At 38.8% G+C, this 22,187-nt stretch overlaps 1 protein-coding gene across 8 annotated transcripts in view; it reads left to right on the top strand.

Moving 5' to 3' along the window:
• Positions 1-22,187, top strand: part of Grip1 (glutamate receptor interacting protein 1) — a 379,314-nt gene that overhangs the window by 194,477 nt on the left and 162,650 nt on the right. For all 8 annotated transcript variants that reach the window (XM_047550564.1, XM_047550567.1, XM_047550566.1 and 5 more), the window contains exon 2: positions 6,422-6,502. In XM_047550564.1, the coding sequence (XP_047406520.1) occupies positions 6,422-6,502 (81 nt within the window). The remainder of the gene's footprint in view (positions 1-6,421; positions 6,503-22,187) is intronic.

The raw sequence follows: 22,187 nt of genomic DNA, 5'->3' as shown, positions 1-22,187 counted from the left end.
GGAAACCTGCAGAGTCAGGATAGACATTAATACCATGCAGATGCAAAACAACTCACAAAAGAGGGGAGGGAATGTAGATGGATGGAGTGAGGGAAAGCTCATATCTTAATGGGAGAGAAACCCTCTGCCTCTGCCGTCAAGCTCAGATAAGTCGTATTCCCTTCTGGTTTAAACCCAGCTGTGTGGACTACTTTATGAGGTTAGGGAAGGAGATGAAATTAACTTATTCTTTATGATAAGTTGTCAGCAGCTTTTCATGTTATAGCCTGGAATGCCAAAGCTGTATTGCCACAGCGTACATAGGAGCTTGAGCCTTCTGATTATAGAAGGGTCCAGAATGCAACTTCTGCTTGACCCTAGAAAAATAGGATTATTTTAATCTGGAAGGAAGAATGATTTAGGATTGAAAAGGCGTACTAGATTATATTTTTGAGTTTGCCTTTATGTGAAGCACTGTTATCATAGTTACACATCATTTTAATAACAAGAGAAGGACATAACTCATTTCTGTTGTTAAAAGCCTTTGACAGCTATCCTTCAGGAAATGTTGCTTAAATTGTAGAGTATACTATCAAATCATCAAGGCAGCAAACTGAACTGGAGGGTCAGGGTGCAAGAGAGAGAAGCAGCCACAATATGTGCATGCTGAAGTGGTATAAGATGCTCAGAGGACCAGAATTCAGAAAAGAACAAGGTTTCCACCAATGCAAAATTTTCGTGTTAGTTAAAAGCTCAAAATGTCTTGCTTCTTGATTTTCCTGATTGCAGATCTCTGGATGGGTCATTGTCATGGATCCCCCTCTCTCTCCCTATGCCCCACTTCCACCAGCACCTTAAGCCCATGCTCATCCCCACTTCTTCCTCAGGAGAATCAAGCACCATGTCCCACTCTCACTCCTAGGAGGTAATAAGAATTCTGCAATCAGCATTCCCCTGAAAGTTTCATTACCTTTTATCCATTTTGATCCTCATTTTGCACATAGTAGGCACTAAAGTTTGTGGAAGGAAATTGAATTCAAGGAACAGATTATTTCCTTCACAATGGATTTTGTTTTGTTCCTTTATGGAAGAGAGTTTTCTTCTGTGTTTGTAATGACATGAGCACTGTGTCATGAGCTGCCTGTCTCCCCACTGCTGGAAAATGGTCCTAATGTTTAAATGCACAAAATATCTTTTTTTTTTCTAATCAAGAAGTTAAGGGACCTTCTGGCTTAGCAGGTGCCTCAATTGTGCATAATTAGTTACTAAGAATTGTTTAGCAGAAGTTGATTAGTCTCAGCCAAAGGAAATTGAATTTTTTTCTTCAACAAAACACAGAACACAGCCATAGATTTCTGAAACCATAGTCATATCTGCTCTGTCTGAGAAGCCCAGACCCTGGAGAGACAAGAGCCAGTCTGATTACACGTAGATGCTGTTTGATGCCAGGCAACCATTGCAGGATATGAGAGCTTGAGGGGACCAGAGCCCCTTGGAGATGTGTTTCTCCAGCTCCAGCATGGGCTTTGTCTGTGATGCAGAGTGGAATCTTCCTCCATAGGTGCCTGCTGTGTGTTTTTCAAGTTTATATAAACACCAACTTCACGTAGAATATAGAAAAAAATAAATGACCTGTGTTTGCCTTTCCTGTGTTTGGCACATGAGGACACTGGCCAAATTGACGTATATGAGATGGACAGATGGCTCTCTGCATTGTTCTTCTTCCATTTAAAGTGTATGCTTGACTAAGCCCTTTCTGAGCCTCTGACACCATGTCAATTGTCCCTGTTAATGAAGGGCATATTCCCTGGTGTCATGGGATGTTTCTGCAAAAGGACCTGTGTTTTTCCTTGTTATTACCAATATTCAAGCCCCTCTGACAGTGGGAGGCCATCATATGTGACAGCGATTATCTAGCTGCTAAGATTTCATTAGAAAAGGCTGGCAGTCCTGGTGCCCTGAGATGCCCTTTATGATTACTTGCAGCATTCCTTTCAGGGAGCAGCAGCTCACTGGCTCCTTGTCTGCTTTGCTCCCACGGCAACTTGCAGAAAAGATCTACCGTGGAAGTCAAGCCTGAGAGTTTGATATGAAAATCAACATTATTTTGTTTGAAGGAATTATGTTAAAGGTTGTTTGATAAATCTTTCTATTATGATTTGGATAGGCGGCGACCCCTGAAAGCTCATGTGTGAGACAATGCAGGAATATTCAGAGGTGAAGTGATTAGATTAATAGAGCTGCAACCTCGTCAGTGGATTAATCCATTTAATGGGTTAATGATTTGAATGGATTAATGGATACTAACTTTAGGCAAGCGGACATGGCTGGAGGAGGTGACCTGATGGGGATTATATTATCCCTACTTCCTTACACTCAAGATCTCTCTGCCTCCTGAGTGTACTTTGCTGAGCTGTTTTCCTCTGCCACACCCTTCCATCAGATGTTCTGCCTCACCTTGGACCCAGAGCAATGGAGTCCAGCCAACCGCAGAGTCAACCTCTGAAACTGTGAGCCAAAATAAACTTTTGTCCTCCAAGTTGTACTTAGACAGTCAGGTCTTTTGGTCACAGTTACGAAAAGCTGACTAAAACACTTTCTATAACCTGAATAAAAATGAAAGGAAATATATTTTAATATCACTTTTATGAAGAGCCACAGATTTTTAACCTATTATAGGTCAACATTTAATAGCTCTTGGGTGGTGATGTGATTTTACAAGGAATAGGTTATAAGAAAAAGAAAATCAGAGATTGGAGGGAGCCTAGCTCACATACTTAAGGCTACTTGTTTATAATAAATGCTCCTTTGGCAATTAAATATAATTCATTCATCTATCAGCAAATATTTAATGAATGCTCAGTATGTGCCAGGTGCTATTCTAAACATGCTATCTATTTATTGATTCCTTTCCTTATTTGACCTACTTTCTTATTCATTTCTATGTTTGGATGGAACTTCAAAGTATAGCTGGTGCCTCCCTGATGACCAAAGGAAAAGTGTTAACATCTATATTATAATTCAATGACTTAGTAAAGCCCATGCTGAAGAACAATGAATTAAATTGGTATTTCTTTTAAATATTTATCTTTAAAAGAGTGAACTTGAGAATATTAAGTATTATCTACTTTAGACAGGAAAGGGAAAGGATATTTATTCATGTGCATGAAGAATTGACTACAGTGGCACATTTCAGAGGTTTTTCCATAAGAATTACACCATGCAAGGTCTCTGCTGGCATGATGGGCGTAGTGTGATACTGCAACATGTAAGCCAATAACCTAAGGAATCACCATCTCTCCATAAGGAAGTAAGGTAAAGAGGACAGAACATGAGAATAAAGATAGGTGGTCTAGACTCATTCTAAATATGTATCCTTCTTTAAACTTATCTCTCTGGGCCCCACACCTAACCATAAAATGAAAGAGTAGTTTAGATGGTCTCTTATAAATATGTCAATCTAGGAATATATCTACAAATCCACTTAAGAACACATGGAAAGGCCATGACAGAGGCCTCCATAGTTTTCCATGATTCATGAAGAGGATTAAAAATACTCCCTGGACATTCTTGTCCTTTGGAATCCTGTTATGGAGCCAGGAGTCATTGATTCCTTCAGTGTCCCACTCCATTTCTATTTGACTGGCTAAGACAATCAAAACATGACGTTTAGTAAATCAATGAAGAGAGTAGAAATCCATTTTGTGATGAAAAAGGTTCATGTTGCCTTTTCTTTGTTTAAAATAAAGATACAGGCCAAATTCTCTGAAAACCAAGGGTTACCTCACACCATGCTTCTCTGTTGCTATGCACTCCTTAACTCTTGTGAGAGATGCTGCCAAGCTCCCCCTTGCTTCCATTTAGAACTATCGCTTTCAACCTGGTTCACTTGGGCAAGCTATTCTTAGATAGTATTGAACTTGTTTCAGTCTGGTCCTTTGACTAAGACAACTTTTGGCTTCCAGATAATTATATACTTTTGCCTGTGCTCAGGAAGGACACTGGATGCTAGGCGTATAGGAGGGATGGGGGATGGTGATGTAGATGCTGGCCAGGTGGCCATCTATAATTCAGTTTCAACCTTTTAAGGATGCGCATAACTAGACTATCTCAGCTCTAAATCAAGGAAATTGCTTTCAAATATAAATGAGAAAACCATTTTACCAGGGTTGAGTATATCCATAATGCAAACTAGGTAAATTTCTAAAGGAATGTTTCCTTAAAATAGAGCATCAAGTACAGATAACTCCAGAGTCTCCCAGGCAAATCTCTTACTGCCCTTTAAGGAAATTCAACACTGGATTCAAACTAAGACTTTAATGGGCAGTACCCTTAACAAATTGAAAACTGAGAAAAGCCTTTAGATTTCTAAGATGCCACCTCTAAATCAGGTTGTTGTGATCTGTATCACTTGACTGGAGCTCTGTACTTAAAAAAAAAAAAAATACACAGTTTCAAAGTTTTGGATAATGAAAGAAAATACATTTTTAAAGCAGTCTTATGAAGAATCTCAGATTTTTACATAGAGTCTATTTTTACAGGTGCTATATAAGCTTGGCTATTAAACTGGCCCTGTGAGAAAAAGCACTCGAGTTCCCAGGTGACAATGATGGGCAAAGGGAGACTTTGTAATGCAATGCTTAGATTTTGTTTTGTGGTTTTTGATTATACTCTAAATTGTGTTTGCAAAGGGAAGAGTCGGAGACCGGAGATGCTACTTTAAAAGCAACTGTGAGCTGGGCATGGTGGTGCACACCTGTAATCCCAGCAGCTCGGGAGGCTGAGACAGGAGGATTGTGAGTTCAAAACCAGCCTCAGCAACTTGGGAGGCCCAAACAAGTCAGCAAGACCCCTGTCTCTAAATAAATTATTTAAAAAAATAGACTGGCAATGTGGTTCAGTGGTAAAGTGCCCCTGGGTTCAATCCCCAGTACTGGGGAAGAAAAATAAAACTGCAATGTGGTTGATTGTTTTGGTATCTGAAAGTTGGTCGTATTTTTTATGGTTGCAAGAATGTAAAGAAGTGGGCGACAAATGGAATATAAACATGAAAGAGTGTGACTGTCATTTTTTAAGTTAATTGCAATTTACAGCAGTGTTAATCTTTACTTTTTGTCATTGTTTACAAAGACCTTGTTAGTTTTATGAAGAAATCATGAATCATTTCAACGAGAAGAACATCCTAGAGAGGAAATGAATTCCTCACTTTTGAAACACAAGCCACTTAGGTGGGAGAATTCATGTTCTCAGATGATAAAGCTTTGTTTCTGAATTAAGTACTTGTTATGTTTAATAGTTTGTCATGTGCAATATGGTTCTTTTTATTCCTTAATGATTTCTTGTTTACACAACAATAATTAACAAACGAATGTTATAGTGTGACCAGAGTGTCACTTGGTTCATTTAGCTGGACTGAATATGCTAGGCAGTTACTGCACCTTATATTCACTGAGCCATATACGACCTTTTCTTGAAACTTTTAAGATTTTTACTCTGACATCTCTTACTGGATACAAATGCCACAGAAACTAGGAAGAGTCATTCCTTCCTATAGTTTAACCCTAATATCTGCCATCCTAAGTCACTCTTCCTGTATTCCAAGTCAGAGTAAATCCTAAAACAATTGCCTTACTTATAATTTGATAGACCCATTTCCTCTACGATCTCATCACTTAGTGTTTTCATCACTGAGCTTCTTGCCTAACTCCCACTGTGCTGAACTTCAGACTTTCTGTCTTTTCAGTTGCTCTTTTTATTGTTCTGCAGGTTATTTTCATCTCTTTGTAAAAGAAGTCCAGTCAGCTCATTGCAATGTGCATCTTCTTTTGCCACCATGGTTCTTCCCTCTTCCCAGTCCAGCTTCTCTGGTCTCACCTCTGAATGACCCTATCCCTCTGCTTTACCCTGGATGTCAATTCACACTGACAGGACTAACCTACTAACTGTCTTTATTCTCCTGTGATACTAATGCTCTGTCATCTGCTTATCTGAAATATTGCATTTCTTTTCATTTCCTTTGTTCTTCTACCTGATTTATTCTTAGTGCCCATTGAGCCATTTTATTCCTTCTTTGTCCTCCAGCTATACATAGTCACTGATATTTATTTATCAATGAATGTAGGTGACAGGCAAATAATTTATATACCACATTTGCATACTTCTGACAACTTTTTAAATGTCTTCATGTGCATTTATAGCTTTTGAACCTCACAACCCTGAGGTAAATGAAAAATTTACCCTCTTTTACAGGGAAAGAAGCTGATTTCCAAGACATTTTTCAGACTTGTCCCACAGTTCACCCAAGTTCAGGACTCAGGTCTATCAACTCTTTCTACTGTGCCATATCACCTCTCTCTGGCAGAAGGATTGCCATCCATTAAAGATCTTCACTGCACCAGAAACCTGATGGAAATTAACCAAACCCTTCATTGTACCTTTGCAGATGAGAGTCCCTACACTAAATCCGCCAGCCAGACAAAGCCGCCCGATGGAACATTGGCTGTGAGGAGACAGAGCATCCCAGGTTAGACCAGACTGTTGGATTTTTCAGCTGTTTTACCTACTTTTGAATCCTGTTATTGGGTGATCCTAAATAATCCTAACCTGGTACTAAAAGTCATGTTATTTCATAGAGTGTAGACTCCATTCTACACAACTTGTTCAAACAGTAGTCAGAAGCTAGACTTTGGAAGACCTTACCAACTTGTGAAAATCCATCTTATAATCTGTCATAACAAAATCCTTTGTGAAATGACTTGAATTTATTTCAACTCTCACTCATTTACTTACTCTCACCTCTGTTTTCAACGGGATGACTTTTCACAGCAGCATCCATTTCTTTACTGAGACACCTGGCAGGAAAAAGGGGATGGAAATTGCAGTAGCAGATCGTGCATGCTGAATAAAAAAAATAACTCCTTTCCTCTCATCTCTTTGAACCTGAATTTGCTTCCACTGAGCAGCAATTCTTGTAAAATTCTGGGACTTTGCTTCCCCAGGAAGGTGTGATTGAGATTCTTCTAAAGCCGTGAGAGTAGCCTGTGTTTTTCCAACACAACAATGTCTCTAGCCCACAACGTCAGTGTTTTGAAGCTTTGATTTTTGAAAATGACACAAAAGCATTCAAGTTCTCAAAGGGAAAAGGAAATTCAAATTATAATTCAAACTTTATCTCCACTGGATAATTCATGGAAAACCCCCTTAGGAAAGCAGCGGTACTTAAGAGCAGAGTTTAAAGCATTAGGACATCTAAATATGTGTCAAAAATAAAGTGTTTATGTATTTTATGTAAACAAATTGAGTACAGGTAAACCTCAGCTATAGGATTTTTAAAGTAGCAGTGGTTCTTGCATTAAATTGAATGAACCAGCAAATCCATCCGTGAAAAGGGAAAATTTCCATTTGAATAAAGAGCACGATGGGCCCAGTTTCTGAGCAACTTTGTTCATGATTATTATTTATTTTTATAATTTTTACATGTGGTTATTTTTGCTCTTATTCTGAAGGCTTAGATTTATTATGAAAGTACATGTCTTAAAAGGAGACACGAGTATGTTATAGATCCTTGTTGCTTTGAAGATTCTAAAGCAATTTGAATTCTGTAATTAGATGGCATCACCCAGTGAGATTTCTTCTATTCTATCCTATAAAGCAGCATTCTTAGTGCTGGTCACGTTTAGAAAAACTATTGCAGTCAGCTGTGGGCTGTGTTCTCTGCTTTCTCCTTGTCAGTTGTAAGAAAGTACCCAGCGTTTGAAGGTCAAGAATGTCAGTTTTCTATCAATTCCTTCCTGTGTTCATCTGATGGGAAGAGACAAGAGACTTCCCACTGTCCTTACTACTTTAGGTGATAATAAACAAACCCACCAACTTTTTTTTTTTTTTTTTTCCAATGCTGGGGATTGAACCCAGGAAATCACTCTATGAACTGAGCTATGTCCCCAGCCCCAACTATTATTAATGTTTTTCTTTCAAAGGTTTTCTAGTTACGTACTAAATTTAACACATGTTTGAGGACTGGACTTAAAATCATTTAGTAGTCTTTCAACTTACATGTGAGGCAAACAAATTGGCTACTCATAAATTTTAGTTTATAACCTACAAGTGATTCTTCATTTTAGGATTTTTCCTTTTATTTCTCTGTGTGCCAAATTTAAAAGTCACTGAAATTATAAACATTTTTGTAAGCATCATGGGTTGTTCTCATGGAGTTCAACCAGCGGGGGCGGGGGGTGGGTACTGTTTGTTCATCACTTGTCAGGAAGAAACCAAAGGGTTCAGGAATCTTCAAAATCTTCTCAGTTATTTAAAATAGCACCCGACCCAAAAAAAGGAAAAGACCTTATCAGCCAAATAGTTAAGAAACTAAAGTGGTTAACAGCTGATCATATTCACTATTATCTGAAGGAGGAAATTAAAGAACTTCTCGGAAAATGCATCATAACTGACTGAAGACTCTTAGAATTCTAATCCTTACTTTATTGTCTTACTTTAAAGTCTATGAAGCCTTGTTCTGGCCAAAAGCTGGGGGAGTGGAGAAATGCACAGAGGGGAAGGCCAGGTAAATGCATGCTCCAAAATTTGCTGGAGATTTGGCAAAAAATTCTAACGGGGTCTGATAGCCTACATTGGACCACATAGGGCTGGAAGTGTTAGATTTGCGTTTACAGCTTGTCTCCCTTTCTCCTGCTCATCTCCCAGTTTTACGTCCCTCAAGGGGTTATTGCCATCCTGGGAACAAGGGAAGATGCCTTTAGAGAAAAGCACACCAAGGAAGAGAAAGCCTAAAGGAAGCTTGGCTCAGCTACCAGCCCCTGATCTCAGTACAGAGGTTCCCTCCTGAGGTAAATGCAGTCCCAGGGCCAATTAACTCCCCTACCTGCTGGGAAGTAAGCCAACCCAGAGGCTGAAACCTCAGAGGAGCATGGCTTGACCCAGAACTCCCCCAGAGCTCCTCTCCCAGTGATCCAGTGATGGTGGTTGAATTTGACTATTCCTATCAGCACTTCCTTTGATGAATGGGGTGGGACTTTGGTGGAGGAAGAGTATATGGTAGCAGAGGGATCCGAAGCCTGTCTGTCCAAGTTTTGTGGCAGTTTAGCTGTTATTTGAAAATTACTCTGTAAATGTAGATCTGGTGCTTCCCAGAGAAAATGTTTATTTACATATACAGATAAGATTTCTTAACACGAGCTCCACTATTTTCATAGCATAATAGGCAGTAACTTTTAACTGTACCAGAGAGGTAATCTTGAATTTTAGCAGAAGTATAATTTGCTTTTCATTCATATCAAAATTCAGTACCACTCTCTAAATCCAAAATTACCACAGCAATTATTTTATAATCACAAGTCAAATATGTATCTTTCATTAAATGCCAGTTCTAACTGTAAATCCTTTCATCTCCCTCCTTTTCTCTTCCCAAAAAAGGGAATGAATTAAACATCTCTTAGGAGCAAAATACATTTGCTTTGGATAAAGGGGAAATGCATTATTAATGTTATTTGGGAACTTGTCGTTTTAATCATGTCTCTTATGGCAAAATATGTAAAAATAAAAAGATGTATTAGTCTTTCATAAGCTTTTGTAACGTTTTTAACAATCATAGTAAAAAATGACATGAGTTTCCCTACCATGCTGGAGTTTAAACTTAGAGACAACGTTCTGTTTAATGTGAAGAAGTATATTTGCACTGTATTCCTGCCCATTTTTTGAAAGATGTGATGAATTCCAAGTACAATGATATTTTGAACTAACAGATTCTACAACATATCGATCTATATTAAAAGGAATCTGTTGTTCTGATATTCCTTAATTTGACAGATAACTGGTGAGTTGAAGCTTGACTGCTTAAGGGTGTGTCCAAATTATTAGAGGACATCTGTACAGACTCTGGGTTTGACAGATTTTTAAAAACAATTTGTGGTTTTGCCACCTTAAAGATGAGGTATTTAATTATGTCTGTCTACTCTCTGTGAAGGGAAAAGATAGGATACTACCCAAAGCCAAGAGTTAGGATATTATTTATTTGACTTGCCTCCCTTTTTCCACTCAGGATCTTTCTTTGATTGTGTTAGTCTTGAAAAAGAATTCTGAGCCATTGACAAATGCAGGGTGATATCAAGTACTTACGTCTGTTGCATTTCCAAAGTTGGGTGCACTTAAGAAAAGTGTCTTAAATCTGCATCCAGAGGTCACTGAGGTCACAAACATTTGCACAGGATTTTTCCCCTTCCTAAAATAATAGAAAATACATTTATTAATGGAATGAAGTTGATATTAGTCTTTCTGGGTTGTCACATTTAGGTCCTTGGGGATAAGTAAAAATATGGAGCTGAGTTTTAAATGCCCAGTAGCCCAAAAATATATAGACAAGTTGTTTAGAATATATCCAGGAAGGATTAACACCTATTAAAAAATTTAAATCTGGAAAATAATGCCAGACTCTTGACATCACTCAAATTAAGGGGGTAGACAAAAATTTTGAAGGTTCTGCCCTTTCTGTTCAGCATTTTCCTATCTTTGCTAGGCACACAATTTGATGCTTCATTGGTCTAAATTCTCATCCTCACAGCAGGTCTCTAGGGTGACTTTTAGACTAGGATTTTATAGCTACATCACTGTTCAGGTGTATGAAGGGCATTTACTCTGAATTTTATGCCTGGTTCTACTTCATCTGTTTAGTTCTACCATTGATCTTAAGAAATGAATGAGTCTCACAGATAGGAGACTTATTCAAAGTCTATTGAACCCACCAACTTTGAAATGTCATACAAAGAATGGGACCACAGATGCTAACAAAAGTCACCAAGTCAAGGCTGTGCTATTAATGAGACATGACCAACATCCGGAAATACCAAGCAACAAGCACCTTTGCCATGCAGTCAGGCTTCCCTGCATCCTCATAAGCATCCCATGGGGCAAGAGGAGCATAAAGGTGGACCTTACCAAAGCTCCTCACTGGCAACATAACAAAACCTCAAAATAATGACGTTTCCAGTGTTAAAATTTGGATATTTGACAAATTAGCTAAATTATTGCACATATTTAGAGATAGGTTTCTAAGATCAGAAAGTCACCACTATAGGAAGCACTGTGTATATGCCTGTGACTCTGCCCCTCCCCCATTTGTATTTGACTTTTCTATATGACTTCTCACTGTCTGAAATTAATTGATGAACATGTTCTCATTTTCTTTCTTAGTCTGTAGCTAAAATTTAGCTTAATGAGGGCAGGTACTGTATATGTCTTATTCACTCCTGTATCATCAATACTTGGAACCGTGCTTAACAGATGTTAGGAGTTCAATCAGTACTTGTTGAATGAATGAAAAAGCAAAGACCACCAAGCAGGTTTCTCTATGCTGATTCTGAGACCTCATGCCTAGTAAACTTTCCAACATGTTTTCTGCCTCATTGAATGTTTCTACAAATGCAGGCACGTTGGCCTTGAAGCAGCATCAAATATCACATTTCTTAGGAAACTATCTGCTGCCCAAGACTAATGAATGAAATATAGTTCAGCTCAAAGCTAAAAACTTTTTAAAGGCCAGAGATCTCTCTCCAGCCTCATTTGTTTCTGTTTAAGCAGAAAATGTCTGTGTAGTCCTCCAACATCTGAAGAAAACGTTTGAACATCATTTAACAATAAATTTGACAAGATGAAAGTGATTCATTCTGCTGTTCTGCTATAGAAAAGGGTTTTTAAAAAGGTGTGAAAAATCACTCAAGTCTATAAATAGAGCAATGCAAAGTAGAACTTATTACTTATCATGGCAGGTACACATTAAGGATTTCCCCCAGAGAGCTGATCCAGTTTGCTATGTGACTGGGGTATGTACTGAGTTCTCAAATAGCACTAGGCCAAGCGAGCAGCTTGATTTGTGTGTTCAGTGTTGTAGTCTTCATTAGCAATTCATAACAATGGAAGTCTATTCTGTTTGAACTTCTCTCATGCCTTAGTAACCACGGCTGAAACACAAGAAAGTGGTACATACGCAGCAAGTGATTTTTAAATAATAATTCCTCTAGTGTGCAATTCAGTTGAAATTTATTTGTGGTGACTTAAGACTGTGCCTTGATGTTCCCTGAGACCCCTGCGTTACAGGAATGATGGCACTTGCACAGTGCCAGGCTCCGGGTCACTCAGTCATAAGTGTCTGAGAAACATTTTACAAGAAGTCTCAAATATATGAGACTTTTCCCACAATAACTTTTGCACTAAATAAAAATGAATTTTCCCATTCTCTAGGTTAGAGAGACCTTCAATTCTGTGTTTTAAAATTAAGTGACTTTAGAGAATTAGACTGGGTGAATGTCTTATTGTTTGACCGACATTGAGGAAAGTGAAGAAATATACAGTTTACTATAGCATTGAGCTCTGGGGCCATTGACACTCCTCTTTTTTTCTTCCACCTCAAATGACTTTGAACAGCTTCCCAAATTTCAGTTACTCATATATCATGTTCATAAATTTTGTTACATAGCTATATTATGCCTTATTATAATAAACGTGATTTTCAGTAGATTTAAATTGATTCATTTTCTTAGTTTTCTCTTAAATTTTAATATCTGTGAATCGGTGCACTAATCATTTTTTTCCCCAATATAAATTTTAAATGTTTCCAACTAAAAATTTAAAATAAAGGATTATAAGGCCCCTCAAATCACCTGGTGTCCATCAATGTTTGTTTATATACACCATACTTTGGAAAACACTGATTGGGATGAGATCCTTCTCTGATGGAATGAGTTTGAGAACTCTAGTGCTATGCACTTTATTGGTACATCAATAAGTAGTTGTTGATTTTTCATCCAGAAACATGTCATTTAAGCAGGAACAAAACGCATTTGGGGTTCTGTTAAAAAATGAAGAAAAAAAAAAAACACTGAACAATAAAGAATTAAAGAAAGCACTGAATAATACTGAATAATATTTACCCAAAGTTTAGGAAATAACAAAAATATTTAATAACTCTTAAATATCCTTACACATTTCTAAATCATACTATTAAACTAAATATTAAACAAGTGTTATAAGGACTTCCCCTTCAGATTTTAGGTGAACATACATTAAGCACTGGGCAACGCTGTTTGTTCTGATAACACCCTGGTGCTTCCCGGCTTTCTGCATGGAATGTGAACCACTGCGCATCAATTGCACACCTTTCACCGATGTGTGCTTCACAGCATTGCTCCTTTCTTCTCTAACCTATCCTTTACTTGCTCCTTATATCCACAGTAATAAAACAATCTCTCATTTTTTTTTGATCCTGAGCATTCCTTTAGATTGACCCTCATATATAGTCATTTAATATGTAATTATCCAGCACCCACCATGTGCTGGGTACCATTCCAGGAGCATGGATGTGAACCAGGCCTTTAAATCTCCATGCCCCTGCAGTTGGCGAGCTAGTGGAGAAGACAGACGTTCGGCCAACATTGCATCTCTAATATTAGGTCAGGCTACGTACAACAAAGGAAAATAAACTACAAGGAGCAGAACGTGGTGGAGGAAGAAAGGCCTGGGCTGCATTCCAAAGGAAAGTCAGGATGGCCTCTATGCTGCCACGAGGCAGTCACATTTGAGTGAATCCAAAATGATGGGAGGCACAAGGCTGAGAATGCTAAGAGAAGAGACTGGAGAGACAGGAGAGCTCCTGAGAGTCTGTGGGCTGGGATTAGACCTGAGATTCTGAGTGTGACGGAAGTCATTGCAGCCATTGAGCAGTTGAGGTACCGATGGGGTTGTTTTTTGTTTTAACCTCTCTAGCTGCTGTATGCAAAAGAGACTGTAAGAAGTCAACAGTGGAAACAGAGAGGCCATTTAGCAGGCTCTTACAGTATTCGGAGCAAGAAATGATGGTGGCTCAGACTCGTGGAAATGGAAGTAGTGAAAAATGATTAAAATTTGAAGGTGGGTGTAGTGAAAAGTGGAGGCAGAAGTAGAGCTGAAGGTAGTAGAAAGGGGGCCAAATTTTGAAGAAGACAGAGAGCCACTGAAGAGGAAGAGGATGAGTGCAAGAGGTGAGTGGTGACCTCAGAGGAGGGCTTAGTCGGAAATAGACATTTTGGAGCTATGAACGTATAGACGACATTTTCACCCTGGGAGTGGGTGAAATCATGTAGGTGGTGCCAGTAGATTGACATGAGGTCCGAGGTCCAAGCTTGGGGCAGACCAACCCTTAGAGATCAGGAGAACCCAACAGATGGCACCAAGGAACAAGGGCAGTAAGTGGAGAGCCAGGAGGATACGGTACCCTGGGATCCAAGCTAAGAGGCGTGTGCCACTGAGGAGGAAGGGAACACCTGGTCCAATATTGATGATAAAATGAATGAGATGAAGTCTGAGAATTGACCGTGAGACTTGGTAAGAAGGGAGTTTCTGAGGACGTGATGAGAATAGTTTCCATGAAAATGTGTGAGGGAAAGCCCAGCCTGAGTGGTTGAGGTGAGAACAGGTCTTGAGGAAACAGGCTGAGAATGTAGCCAGACTCCCAAAGAACTTCTCCATCAAGGGGAACAGAGAAATGGGAGGGCAGCCAGAGGACACCTGGGATCTGGGAAAACTTTTGAAAAATATATAATCATAAATACACAGATACATGTATACACACACATTTATTTCATATATGAGAGGATTCAGCAAGCTCATGTGCTGATTTGGTTGATCTAGTGGAGTGGGAGAGTGCTGCCCAAGGGAGGGGGATCAAAGCAAAAGCAAAGCTTTTGAAGAGGCTCAGGGGGCAGAGGCCGGAGGCCCAGCCAGCATCAGCAGGAAGAAAGGCTGGGCAGAAGACAGGAGGGTGCCAGAGTTCTCCCGAGAGAATATGTGAGTCCCCTGTGATGACTCTATTTCTTAGGGAAAGAAAAGGTGAAGTCATTCACAGAGAGCACGAGGAGAAAGGGATGCTGCAGGCTTGCCGAGGGAGGAGAAGGTGTCATTTCAAAGACTGGGAGAGTGGATTACCAAAGGCAATGTCAGAGGATTACCCTGCGGTACAAGTACATTCCCATCTAAATACAACACTCTTCTCTCTCACCAGCCCTGCCTCCTCAAATCAAAAAGGGATAAAGCCGACTTACCCTTCTAATGCTCCTGCCCCGTGTCATCTCCATGTATCACATTCCATTTCCATTTGCAGCTCTCTTACTACGACTTCTTTCCATAAGCATTTCTGTTTATGAACACCCGGAGCATTTTGTGATTTTTCTGAGGCTTTTTGCAGCTTAGTTCACCCTGTTTCAAGTTGCTCTGCAATTGTTTTCCTGGATTCTAGATTTATATCTGATTTAAGGTAGCAGTTCCTTGAAGTCAAGGAAGTATTTCTTTATTAAAAATTCCCCCACTGAGTTTTGCCTAGCCAGAATTCATAGCTGGGTGCAGCCCATGTTTGTTGAATTAAAGATTCTCCTTTCATGACTTACTTTAAGATCCCATCACTGTTGTGCATCACTCCTTCCAAAGTGATGAAAGGGAGTAACAAAACGTGGCATGCTCTCACTAAGAACCCTCTAAATCTACCACACACTTGCTCATAGATACATTTTTCCCTCTGCATTCTGCTTTAAATATTGAAAACTTCACATATAGCTTTTTTTTTACTTTAATATTTTTTTAAAGACAGAAATTTTACTCTCGCAAGCACTTTTCAGAATCTCTCCTGTTAAGTATTCCTTATGTTAGCAGGATAAAATTTCTCACCTTGAACCTTGACCCATTGACTTTTCTAATTCTTCTGAACCTTCCCAAAGTAGGTCATTTGATTCTTCAATACACCTATCACTTCTTCCCAGAGTTGTGGTTGCAGAAACAAGGAAAATGCATTCCTTTCTTCTGTCTTGATGTATGTGACGCTGTTTCCATACCCTGGTTGTCTTTTCCCAGTTGTCAGTGCTCTTTAGCATATGCTATCCGAAACTGAACATTTCCTTCGACAGCTCTGGAATGATTCACTCTTTTCCTCCTCATCACATAATACTTTCTGCTCTTCTTAGCAGTAAATGAGTCACAAATTTGATAAGTATTTAATAGATGTTAAGAAATTTGAGCATGGCTATACCAAAACAGTCCTGTAGCATCCCCACCAGAAATCTTGCTTTTCTCTGCAGACTTTGGGTATCATCCTCCATGAGCCTCAATTCTTGAAATTTCAGCTCAGAGTGCTGCATCCCATCTACAGGTTATTAGGAGAGATCTTTGTGAAGGGTAAGTTTTTAAATTCACTATGACTAGAAGAAAAGTCAATGCATTGGAATTGCCTGGCCAATCCATAACTTGGTGGGCATAGGAAACCCAGCCCTGCAAGAAGAGAAAGAGGCATTTCTGCCAACTGATACTACACAGAACCAACAGTCTTACCTATACCTGTGTATGTGCAAGAAGACCATCTGCCAAAGAGAACAACAAAAATGTGAGGTTCTCTCCATTTGTATGAGCAGGAGAAAATAGAGGATTGGAAGCAAAAATGATCTGTGGTCTCAAATCATATGAGAAAGAGACCAATATGTTCTCAATGATCTTAGAGGCAGGACTAGAAATCATATGCTAACAATTACCAACCATCATCATTCCCCTGGCTGAGGGCAGCTCACAAGGCATCACATGTAACTCTTCGCCCTGTTTCATGCACCCCACTGATCAGTTTTAATTCTATATTCATCCTGCTTTTTTCACTTTATCCAATCTGCATTTGAATACTTGACTTGTGCTGTTAGGGTAAGTTATGGGAAATCAGGTTTGAATACAACGTAGGGTAGAACTTTCCAAGAAGTACAGAAGGGCAGCACACCTTGCTGGTTAGGAACACAGGCTCTGGAGCTAGACTGCCTTGTTTGAATGCCAACCCTGCCACCTATTGCTATGTGGAATTAAGCTGCTTGCTTAAGTATAATGCTCCAGTTTTCCCATTGTGTGAAATGAGAGTATAATGAGGATTATACGAATTAATATACATAAAGCATCTGAATTAGTTATCCATTGCTGTGTAACAGTATTACCACAAATTTAGCAGCTTAAACCGTACATACTATCTCAGTTTCTGGGGTCAGGATATTAAGCACAGCATATCTGGTCCTCTCTGGGGGTCTCACAAAATTCTAATCAATATGTGAGCTAGGATTGCAGCTTATCTTAGGCTTCACTGGGGAAAGATCTGCTCTCAAGTTTGCTCAAGTTACTTGCAGAATTCAGTTCAGGGCTTCACTTTCTTACTGGCTATCAGCCAAGGGCTACCTTCAGTCCCACACAGCTACCTGCTTCCTCACAGCCTGCAAGGCAGGGGTCTCCAGCATGAGATGCAGAATCACAGCACGTGATAATGTACATTTGGAACCTTTGCCATATTCGACTGGTTAGATACAAGTCACGTGTCATGACCATACCAACAGCTGGGGACAAAGCCAAGGGAGTGAACATCAGGAGTTAGGGACATGGGAGGTCACCACAGAGTCTGCCTATTGCAGCATACTAAGTCAGTCATATAAAGTGCTTCATAACTATTAGTTATCATTCACTGAAGCTACTGGAAAGGGTTAATTTCTCCCACTGCAGTGTTCACAGAGAATGAACTGCCTTCCTCTTTTCCAGCCTCCTCCAGAATCTTTCTGATTTCATTGCTGCTTTTCTTCTTGTATGCTGTCTCTTTTTTTCATTTTACCTGATCTTATCTGTGTTAAAATGGAAACTAGAGCATCCTATATGGTTTTCTTTAGTCTTCCTAGTGCCTCATAAAATAGCCAACCTTGGAGTTGGGGTGGGAGAAAGGAATGAAATACTTTTTACCTCCACTATGATTTGTCTTCAAAGGAAAGGGACCTGTGATTTGTTTATTGTTTCTGCATCTCTCAAAGTTCTAACCAGATTTGTTTACCTAGACTTTATGTGAAAAGGGTACCTTACATCACCAGGAAAAGGAAAATTTGACCAATTGGACTTCTAGGCTCTCTGGATCTTGCTCTGAAGGACAAGGCTCTTTACCCATCTGCTTCACTGCCTAGTTTATTCATATGCCTGCTATGTGTACAGAAGGCCTGATAAATATAAATTTTCTATTTAGTAGCCCAGTGCTGAAAGAGGACTGATAAAACCTCCATGGATGGCAGCACAGAATCCAGAAATATGTTCTCTATACCTGAGAGGTTATTGATTTACAACATTCATAGTCTTGCATATTAATTTTTATCAGTACATGTGTCAGTCCTATTTCTAAATTCAGTCTCTGAAGGATGTGACCCAAGGATCATATGTGCCCCATGCACAGCACCTAAATAGACCATGTCATGTACGCACCTGTCCCTGGCTCTCTTAGGCTGGGGAGGGTACATGGGAATGACTGAGGAACTCTATAGCCATGCTAATAACTAAATATTAGAAATACAATAACCATGAAGCATTCCTGTTATTTCTTTAATTTAGGCAATTTCCCAGTAGAGTATTAAGGTGTTAATTGCTTCTGCACTTCTTTGGTTGACAGATATGTCCTTTTTCACCTAGGTGAAAGAAGTAATTATTGTAAAGCTCTTGTGGGCTTGGTGAGATATTCTTTAATGGATTTTAAAGGCATTGGTAGGGCATTGTACTTTTAAAGAGAAACTGTCTTCTGTTCTGTTCATGCTTGATAACAAGAATGGATATTATATTCAGACCACATGATGCATTTGTTAAAGAAAACATGCAATGGAAAAAGGAAATAGAGAAGAAATATATTTTCAGGAAATATGTATCCAGATTTCAGAGATGAGAAAAATATATTCTTGTGTATGCATGTAACACTAAGATGAACAAAGATGAAGTAAAACAAACAAAGAAAGTAACCCTTTTCCTTTAGATATTCAGTAAGGCATATATCTCCAGAATTTTAAAACAAAGTTATTATTCTCTGAAACCGGTGTGGACTTCCAAACAAGAGATTGACAGGTCACTAACTCAATACAAATCAGAAAATATTCTTTAATCCATTGTGTGAAACTGTCTTTCACAATTCATGCTTAAACAATATTTTGTTCTAATGTTTCATATTTACATTAAAGACAATCTTAAAACTTTTTATTGGAATTTGGAATTTTTTTTTATAAGAGTCTAGCAATTTGGTCAAGCCAAGACAATTCATGTTAACTGGTGATATTGTGGAAAGAAGGATGAATATAGAATGGAAACAATTCTAGCAAAGTAATTTGCCCATTATGTGTCCTTATTCAAGTTATCTAACCTTGAAAAATCTTCATACTGTCATCTGTAGGATTCTGGGTTTCTATGAAAATCAAATGTATGTGACTCTTTTGGCTGACTTAAATGCTATAAAGATGTGGACTCAGAGTATCAAAGAAAGATCTAGGTTTTGTGATGCTCAAGTTTATACCATTTGAGAATACAAAATATCTTTTTAAAGTTTGACAAACCAAAAGACTATGTGAATACATTGCTGAAATCTCTTAAGACTTTGGAAGAAGCCTGGGCCAGAGAAGTTCTTAGAAATTTTAGAGTCAATTACTGAACATGTGCATTATTATTACAGACCTACAGAATGCCAGAGGTGGGAATGGCCATATCTGTCAGCTAACAGGGATTCCCACTTCTTTTTTTTTTTTTTTAAGCAATAGAAATATTTTCAAAATCTTACATGAAAGCACAAGAGAGAAAACAGATAAGAGTAAGAGAAGGTGGGACCAGAGACTTTGGGATATGCCTATTTGTTTTTCTACCTTAAGAATTTCAGTTGAAAATGGAGTTTGGAAAAATGTATTTCATATATCCTGATCACCACTCACTGGCCACCCCCATACACCCATACATTTCGACACCTGGAGGCTGGGATGTGTTTTTCAGTTGATCTTAAGCCTGTAGAAGTTGTGATGTCATCATTACTTTCTGCATCTGCTCTTACCTTGGCTGTAACTCATGGAGATATGATTGGATAAACACGACCTCTTGAAGTTTCAGGCAATGAACCATTAAGGACCATTTCAGAAAGACATTTGCATTGTTCTCTAATGCATTCTGTTGACCCTGTCCCACAAGATCAAGGAAGCACACACATCAAAACTTGCCATAAGATTCTCAGCAGCCATGAAGAACATGCAGGGGACAATTATAGAACCTTCTAGTCAATGCTGTGTCACCAGTATTATCAATGGCACAGAAAACAATATCATATAGAAAATGTGGATATCAGTGACAGTGGTTCACAGGATGAATGTGGAAAAGTTGGAGAAATACCATAACTGCTTTATTTCATTTACACTTTTCTATTCATGTATACACTTTGTTCTCTTTAATAAGTATAAAATTTTAAGATCTTAGTGACAAGCTATCTTAATATTGTAATTTAATTGACAACAAATTCTTTCTTACTGGTAAATGAAATAAGTGTGTCTTATAAGTGATGACATTTTGAAGTCAACAAAATATGGTAATTTTATTTTTATTTTGTTTTATTTTTTAAAAACGTTTTGAAGTACTGGAGATGGAACCCAGGGCCTCTCACACACGCTGGACAAGTGTTCTATCACTGAGCTACCTTCCCAGCCTGAAATAGGATAATTTTTAAAACCATATAGTTCACTTTCCTCATTTTACAGTTCAGAGACTAAGGCACAGAGAGGTCCTAGTGACTTGCCCAAAGCAATATGACCAGTTTTTCTAGGAAATAATGAATCATTTGCAAATATTTTTCAGGTGATTGTCCCTAATTAGCCCCAGACTTAGCCTTTGTTTTATCAATTACTACTGATCGTGTTGTTAAGAGCTTTAATGGCTTGAGATCTTTAATTTTTACTAGAATGAAAGTTATTTGAGAGCAGGGACTAAGATTGTATCTTTTTTTTTTTTTTAACTAGATATCAGTGTACCTAGCATTTAGCAAATGATCCATAGATATTCAGTGGAAATGTAGGTGGATGGACGGATGAATGGATGGGATGGGATGGAAGATAGATGGGTAGATAAAAAAAGACAAAAACATTGCAAACACAGAAGGAGACTAGAATATTGTTTTATTTGGGTAAGGTGATGTTACACATGATGACTGAAGTATTAATGCAAAAAATGAAACTAAAGAGGAAGTAGTAGTAACTGGTTTGTCCACTCATTTCCTTACTGCTCAGTCTAATGGGAAACAATTTTCTTGGGGCAAGAATATAGTCATTTCTTATTGGAGAAAAAGATAAACGTTTGACTAGGAAAGGAACCAAAAGAGAACACTGCCCTCCCGTTAGGGTAAAGGAAACCAAAAGTAGGGTATGAGAGCTGTCCTCGATATGGACCTTGCCACCTCCTCCATCCTGCATCCTGGTGGGTCTCAGTAGGGCTATAATAAAACTCAAACTCACTGCAGCAGACTTCCTGGCTCCCCCGTGGAGAGTCTGCAGGGCCTCTCAATGGCTTGCCTCTTGGTTATCTGCAGCAACTACACTATTAGTTTTCCATCTGTTCCTTTATTTAAAATAGATCAAATCTCATAAAACAAGGGAAAGTCAAATATATGGTCCTGACATACAAGCATCTGTAACAAATGAGAGCTACTGATTTACTGCTACCCTAGTGGCTTGGAGTCTGCCAGAGGCCAGCCTTATTTTTCAGTCCTTTTCTCAATAGTGCTTCATTTACATATTCCTGTGTCTACTGTTCAGCAATTACTTTATGATGAGTCTGAAAATTTATAGCATCCAGTTTTATGAAGAGGTAATTTCATGGACCTAAAATAGGTACAAAATGCCGCTTAAGAAAAGAACCCTGATTTCAAATTTCAGTTTCCCCAAACTCCCAAATGGGAGTATTATCTTCCTTTCAGGGTTATTCTGAAAGCTAAACTAGATAATGGACGTGAGAACATTGTGAAAAGTATAAACTGCCTGAAGATGATGGATAATCTCAAGAAGCATCAAGGATTTCTTTATTTTAATTTCTGTTTTCAGACAGGTAGTGTGGCTCCTGCTAGATTTGTGGGTTCTTGGATGTCCCTGGAAGGAAGGGGACAAGCAAGTGTCCATTTTCCCTGATTATTTAAGAAGTTCTGGTTCCTGGAGGAAGTTGACCTTTCCTCCCTTTCCTTTTCAGGCTGAGTGGGGCTCCAAGCATTGTCCTCTCAGTTTGAAGAAGCAAGAGCCCTTAGGCAGTTAGCCTGTTCTCTGGGACTCTGGCTCGGCTCCCTAACAGAGACTCATTCTCACTATCTGCAGTGCACACCTGAGACTCTCCATCTTAGGATAGGC

The sequence above is a fragment of the Sciurus carolinensis genome, chromosome 4 (genome assembly GCF_902686445.1).
Source record: "Sciurus carolinensis chromosome 4, mSciCar1.2, whole genome shotgun sequence".
NCBI classification, from domain to species: domain Eukaryota; kingdom Metazoa; phylum Chordata; class Mammalia; order Rodentia; family Sciuridae; genus Sciurus; species Sciurus carolinensis.
This window is presented reverse-complemented; position numbering and strand designations above follow the sequence as displayed.